Source organism: Penaeus monodon, chromosome 6 (genome assembly GCF_015228065.2).
Source record: "Penaeus monodon isolate SGIC_2016 chromosome 6, NSTDA_Pmon_1, whole genome shotgun sequence".
NCBI lineage: Eukaryota > Metazoa > Arthropoda > Malacostraca > Decapoda > Penaeidae > Penaeus > Penaeus monodon.
Window position 1 is genome coordinate 39,650,663 of NC_051391.1, and position 7,500 is coordinate 39,658,162.

Genomic DNA, 7,500 nt, shown 5'->3' on the forward strand with positions numbered 1-7,500 from the left:
TGAATTATCCATCGTTCAGTTTCTCTGAGAAATATAATAATACATACCGAATGGGCAATTAAAATACACATTGATAAGCATGTCAAACCATCCTATGCTTGAATACATGCAATGATCGTGCACGAAGTGATATAAAAGACATTGCATGTGCAATTGAAAGAATCGATACCGTTGTCGAAAACCAACTCGCAAAACATCCTACACAAAACAAACCGGCCTTATAGCACACAATAGCACGAACGAAAATCGGATCACGGAAGTTGTACAAAAAATAAAAAACAGTAACGATGCAAGCATGGACAATGGAAAAGGAATAAAAGGCAAATAGAGAAAATAAAGATAAAAAATACACAATGCAAGTGGGATGAAAGGTAAAAAAGAAAGAAAAAATCGAGCAAAAACCGCGGGACCGCCCTGTCATTTCGCAGGAGCGAAAGGCGCGCGGCATGTCGGACAGAAGAGTGCGCTAAAAAATTTACGCCCTTCGTCACGCCACGCTCTTTGCATAACTGCGTGCACTCCCCTGCCCCCCTCATTCCACCGCATGCAAGCAAGGACTGCGGCCAAGTCAATTACCAATAACCACGAGGCGTGTGAGGAATCCGACGTATTTGCAAGCACCTCGCGAAGACCTCCTTGCAATGGCCATTTTTCAAAAATCTCGCAGAAAGGAGAAAGCAGCCTTTGGAGGAACCACCTCGCGTGCCTTCGCTGTGCCCCTCGTTTCCCTTCCTTGCTTCCCCTCGCTACGCCATGCCGCCATTCATATCAAGCTCTCATTCGCTCCTTGCTTGCTTGGGAGCTGGCTCTGCCTGCTTACCCTCCCCTCCTCAAGTTCTGCTTGCCAGCTAACCTTCCCTTCTAGATCTATGCTTTCCTTCCTACCTTTGCAGCTTTTTCTTTCTTCTCGATCTCTGCTTCCTCAATTCAGGCTATCTTTCTCCTTGACCTCTGCTTACCTACGCATGGCCCCTCCCTTTTTCATTTCTACTTGTTAACTCAACCTGCCTGCAACTCAGCCTCCCTCGATCACCCACTTACCCCCTATGCTCGAGAGAAGGAAAACAGCGGCCGGGCCTCGTGGTTCGCCGACCTGCAATCCTGCAACCGCAGTTCGAGCGCCGACCACTCATGCGTATTTTGAAACCCCATTACCGTCAAAGAGAAAAGCCAGTGGCGCACGCAATGTAATACGATTAATTTTGCTGATGGGTATATAATCTTATGAATTTCAAATATGTGAGCACACGCGCGTGCGCTTGAGCGTTCGTAACCCTCAATGAAAGTTTAATTGACCGTAGAGAGTGCGCAAAATCTCTCTCTTCTTTCTTTTTCTCTCACTCTCTCTCCCTCTTCTCGTCTCCCCCTTCCTTCTTTCTCAGGTAATAATAAAAAGCCGAAAACAAAGTGGTATGAAAGGAAAGCGTTCGATGAGCGAAGATGAGAGAAGAGAGAAGAGAGAAGAGAGAAGAGAAGAGAGAAAAGAGATGAAAGAGAGAGAGAGAGAGAGAGAGAGGAGAGGAGAGGAGAGAAGGAAGAGAGAGAGAGAGAGAGAAGAGGAAGAGAAGAGAGAGAGAGAGAGAGAGAGAGAATGAAGAGAGAAGGAGAGAGAGAGAGAGAGAGAGAGAGAGAGAAGAGAAGAAGAGAAGAGAAGGAAGAGAGAAGAGAAGGAAGAGAGAAGAGAAGGAAGAGAGAAGAGAAGGAAGAGAGAAGAGAAGGAAGAGAGAGAGAGAGAGAGAGAGAGAGAGAGAGAGAGAGAGAGAGAGAGAGAGAGGGGGGGGGGGTAGGAAACTAGAGGGATAGCGGGAGAGCACGAGAGGAAGAGAGTGCGAGAGCGCGATCGAGGCGCGTGGAGCCTGGCTAAGAGGCGCCGTGCGTGCGGATCACACCTTCGGCAGGATTTGTACATCGGGGAATCCTCGCAGCTCGGCAGAGGTGCGGCGTCACGCGGCGTGGACCTCCGACGTGACACGTGGGAGAGAAGGAGGGGAGGCAAGGTAGCGGAGATGACTGGGGTGGAAAGATAAATGAGGGACAGGAGAGGAGAGGAGGGAAAAGAGAAAAGAGAAGAGAAAGAACGACCTATCTACAATCTCTCCACCCCATGACCCTACTCCTCGGCCTCTGCTTTTGTCCCAACTGCTCTCCTCTCTCGACCTTATCTCTCATCTCTCCTCCTCTCTCACCTGTCCCCCTCCCTCGCCCACTCCCTCGCTGCCAACCCCAAAGCAACCTCAAGCTAACCAACCTGTCATGTGATGCCCCCAGTCACACAATCCCCCCTAACCCCCTCCCCATCTCTTTTTCTCATTAATCACATCTTTCATTCAACTATATCTTCTTTTTCTTCTCCATTTCCTCCCACTCCTCTTTCACATGAAGCACTGCACTTCAGCATCGAACCAGGACGTCCTTATCAAGCAAAGAAAACTAAGGCGGATGCTGTTACAATTCAGCACGAAAAAATATGGCGCACTGTGACGACCCAGAAACCAACATGTTAACGTAACGCACGCAACACAACTCCCCTAAAATCCCATAGAAGAAATGCAATCCTATGCAATCCCAAAATAACCACGCATTAGGAACGTGATTGCAAACTCGAGCTACAAACAAAGCATTTTAATCACCAAACGAATGGACGGACGGATAAAAATAGTAAAACAGAAATGAGTGCGTGCCTGAGTGCGTGTGCACTAATGCTATGTGTGTGTATGTGCATGTGTGTGAGAGAGTGTCAGTGTGAAAGGAAGAGTGAGTATATGAGTATGTGAATGTGTGTGTGTGTGTGTGTGTGTGTGTGTGTGTGTGTGTGTGTGTGTGTGTGTGTGTGCGTGCGTGCGTGCGTGCGTGCGTGCGTGCGTGCGTGCGTGCGTGCGTGTGTGTGTGTGTGTGTGCGTGCGTGCGTGCGTGTGTGCGTGTGTGCGTGTGTGTGTGGTGTGTGTGTGTGTGTGTGTGTGTGTGTGTGTGTGTGTGTGTGTGTGTGTGTGTGTGTGTGTGTGTGTGTGTGTGTGTGTGTGTGTGTGTGTGTCCAGGAAGGATTAGCATAAATAATACTGTGTGCATGGAACGGGTGGGATAAAAGGATAAAGTGGACTAGAAAGATAACAGAGGGAGAAACGATGTGGAGAAGGATTGGATACGTACCGAGAGTGGGCCAAAGTGGGGTGGGGGGAAGGCAAGAATGGCAGACAAGGTTTGACAAGTCAAGCCCTTAAATGTCATAAAGCACAGGAAAACACTTCCTCTCCCTTATTGTTCCTCCCCCACACTCCCACTCCCTCTATTTCTTTACCTCTACTTCCCATTTAAATTCCCCCTTTCCTTCCCCACTTCCATACCTTCGGTTAAACCCCGACCCTTGCCTTCCGCCCACGTGCTCTATTTCAGTTCTTGTCGTGATCACACAGTGACTACTCTGCATCAGAGATCCCTTCCCCTCGCCCTCGTCACTAAACAATCACGTCCTGTTACTTCCCCTTGCCCATAGCTCACGCACTGTCCTCTCCACCAGAAACCATTATCAGCAGTCTCGACACCCTTCGTCCTTAATATGGAGACCCGGTCCCTTGACCCCTCTCTTGATAATCAGTAATTGACAGACTTCCTCGTCTACCCTCGCCTTCCCCAAGAAACGCTATTTAATTCGCCACAATTACTATCATGTCGACCCTTACCTCCGTCCGTCACTGCACTTTTTTCACTCTTTCTACGCCTTCATCCACACCCTCCATTAAAACAGCACGTCCATCCGACCATGATTGCGGAAACGAACGCAAGAGCCCTCACCCGTGTCCCATTCCATATTACTCGCCCTTCCCTCCTGCCCCCATTCCCAGCTAATAAAATATTCCTCAAAGCATCGCCGTATTGAACGGGGGATCGCTTGCAACAGGTAAAACGAAAAGTAATGAATCAAAAGAACACTCGGCGCACTCTGCGATCGGTCCCCAATACAGAAAACGGAAATGTCCCACCACAGAAAACGCACGCTTAGAGAGGGGAACTAAACAAAAATGATATGTACTCACCCTTCTCGTTTCGATGTCCAGATTGAGTTTTCGTAATTTCTCCTTCTTAAGGGAGTCGCCGAGGACGGGTTCGCACATGAAGAACCTGGAGCTCCGGATCCCGTCATCTCTGTAACATATTGCAAAAACGTACAATAGAAGCGAAATGAGAGAAAAGTAACTTGTTTAGGTCACAACCTTTGAAGTCTCAGTAACATAAAGGAAAAACTGATAAACACGTATACTACATAACCAATATCAAAATAACTATAGATTAACACATTCTCCATAACCAACATATCAATACGTATCAAAATAAGTGACTCGAAAGTACACTCAAACAACAAATCGATTAATTCCGTCATGATTTATTCTCATATGAAATGCTCTGCTTAATTACACAAAACCACAAAAAATTCTTAATCGATGATCGTTACCATAAACGTGTCTCATCTCTTCACATTAACTGGGCTACTCAACTTAGGAATTTAATCCTTATTTATGGCAATCATCCTAGCCGAGTAACTAGTATAATCATTCATATATAAATATACCTGGATCTATAAATTCCTAATCTACATTTACCAGCGTCATCTTAGCCTCATTCTAAACTTTGTACATTCTGATACCGTTCGTCTGATAAAACCTTCGCTTATTCCCAATATATATATATATATATATATATATATATATATATATATATATATATATATATATATATATAGAGAGAGAGAGAGAGAGAGAGAGAGAGAGAGGGGGGTGAAAGGGGGAGAGGGAGAAGGAGAGGGAGAAGGGGAGAGAGAGAGAGGGAGAGAAGGAGATAGAGAAAGGAGATGGTGAGACAGAGAAGAGGGAGAGGGAGAGAGAGAGAGAAGAGGAAGAGAGATGAAAAGAGAGAGAGAGAGAGGAGAGAGGAGAGAGAGAGGAGAGAAGAGAGAGGAGAGAGGGAGAGAGAGGAGAGGAGAGAGAGAGAGAGAGGAGGAGAGAGAAGGAGAGGAGAGGAGAGAGAGAGAGAGAGAGAAGAGGAGAGAGAGAGGGAGAGAGAAAAGGAGGAGAGAGAGAGAGAGAGAGAGAGAGAGAGAGAGAGAGAGAGAGAGAGAGAGAGAGAGAGAGAGAGAGAGAGAGAGAGAGAGAGAGAGGAGAGAGAGAGAGAGAGAGAGAGAGAGAGAGAGAGGAGAAAGGAGAAAGAAAATGTGAGATTGAGGAGAGAAAATGAGAGTGAGGAGAAAGAAGAGAGAGAAAATGTGAGGGTAAGAAGAGAGGAGAAAGAAAATGAGAGAGAGGAGAAAGGAGAGAGAAAATGAGAAAGAGAGAGGAGAAAGGAGAGAGAAAATGAGAAAGAGAGAGGAGAAAGGAGACAGAAAGAGAGATAAAGGGAGAGACAGGGGGACAACGACGAGAGCCAGAGCTAGTGACTGCGCCAGAATCAAACAAAGACCTCCCCCCGCCGCCAGAGAACTCCCCCCCTCCTCCTACAAATCGCAACCTTCGCCCCCCCCTCATGCAGCACCACCCCGGCAGCACCCGAGCACAACAAACCTCGCACTTTCAGAAGCACAAACTAGCCTTGTTATCGTTCCCAGTGACTCATCCTCCCGCCTGTTCGTTAACTTACCTTCCTAGCACCCGGCGGTCGCGCTCAACTACTCACTGTGAAACTAACAATATCGGCTCTATCTCGCACACTCGAGGAGGTCGGCGTGTTAAAAAAAAATCACCTGCATTCTAAGTGGAGGAGGGAATACGAAATCTAATTTGCGTAGACTTCTAAGCATGTTAAAATTGTTTGTTTAGTAGTAGTGCTATTAATTGCTGATATTACTGATAATGTTCTATCGCAAAAATAAGATTACTGATACTGATATTCAAAATAATGATGGCGATGGTAGGAGTGATGATAGTTAGGGTTATGACGAGGTAGCGGTTATTAACTGGCTATGTCGTTGTTAATGACGATGATGACATTTATACCATCAGCTCATTTGGCCACCTTTAGCCCGTACCTGCCTTCTCTCTCTATCCTTTCTTTCCATGAATTCCTCTGAGCTGATGTACATTCACAATGTTCCAGCTATTGGCAATGACATTGATATTGATAACGATAAGGGTGGCTTTGGTGGTGGTGGTGATGATGATGATGATGATGATGATGATGATGATGATGATGATGATGATGATGATGATGATGATGATGATGATGATGATGATGATGATGATGATGATGATGATGATGATGATGATAATGATGATGTGATGATAACAAAGACAATCATAATGATGGTCCAAATGACGACGATACTGATGACGATGACGACAACTACGAGGCGACCACCCACCTGAGCTGGTCGATCTCGCGCATGATGTGTATGGGCGTCTCAGTTGCGTCGCGGTACAGCTGGACGAGCTCGGGCGGCCTCGACTCCTGGGTGAAGAGCTCTTGGCCGCTGGCTGGATCGCGGCTCCTGAAGTGCTCGCGTCTCTCGCTGAAGCTCCTCAGGTCGCCCTCGGCTGGAAAGGCAGATCGTCTCGGTAATTGGGAGAGTAAGAGGCGTGTCAGTATTTTTTTATGTATTTGCTTGGTATTCATAAGCAGGTTGTTTTGGTGGTTGTGCTGTTAGTTTCGTGTTGAATGTATTCCGTCCCATTTTAATAAATAATAGATTAACAGAAGGGTACTGATGTATTATCAACTAATAACTAATGTGATCGTGAACTGTGAGCTAAAAACTGCACCCTGACACAGAAAATAAAAGAACAAATTCAACAATCATCTCATCAGTACTACAAGTCTTAATACAGGCACTAGCTTGCAGCGCATCGTGGACACGCATATGCACACAATGACAGACACATCCATTAGTACTTATACAGACCTTGCATATACATGCAAGGACCCCCACCCCCACACACATGCACACACTTCCTCTCCAAGCTAAAAATAATCACCGCAAGCAAAACGCATAGACACTACTAGCACATAGAGAAAAGTTTAGAGTATTATTTTTTCGCGTTCACACTAACAACCTTGAACACGAACACGAGCGTCACAACTTTGCCTCGCTTCCTCCTCGAGTCGCAGAAGAAGCAGGAGGAGGAGGGAGAGAAGAAGGAGAAGGAGAAGACCCAGCCAAGCCTGCGGCCCGTGCCCAGGCCGTGCTCCCGAGGCTAAGGGGGGGGGGGAGGGGGGGGAAGGGGGGAGGAGGAGGAGGAGGAGGAGGAGGAGGAGGAGGAGGAGGAGGAGGAGGAGGAGGAGGAGGAGGAGGAGGAGGAGGAGGAAGAAGAAAAGGAAGAATGGGAAGAGGAAAAAGAAAAGCTAGTGGGAAGGAAAGACAGGAATATGATACAAGGTGGGGCAGAAGGAAAGAGAGAGAGGGGAATAGTAGTATGTGGAGAGAAAGTACAGCAGTAGAGTGAGAAAGGGGTAGAGCGGTAAAGAAGGAAAGGGGGAGGGGGAGAGGTAGAGAAGGAGAGGGGGCATGCAAGAGGCACG

The 7,500-nt window shown here is 46.9% G+C and overlaps 1 protein-coding gene across 1 annotated transcript in view; it reads right to left on the minus strand.

Moving 5' to 3' along the window:
* The window catches only part of LOC119574455 (NHS-like protein 1), a 78,939-nt gene extending 72,340 nt beyond the window's left edge, over positions 1-6,599 (minus strand). Inside the window, exons 1-2 of the mRNA XM_037921681.1 lie at positions 6,347-6,599; positions 4,032-4,140 (exon numbers count right to left, since the gene is read on the minus strand). Coding sequence (XP_037777609.1) covers positions 4,032-4,140; positions 6,347-6,597 — 360 coding nt within the window. The 5' untranslated portion in view covers positions 6,598-6,599. The remainder of the gene's footprint in view (positions 1-4,031; positions 4,141-6,346) is intronic.
* Positions 6,600-7,500: the final 901 nt, after the last annotated feature.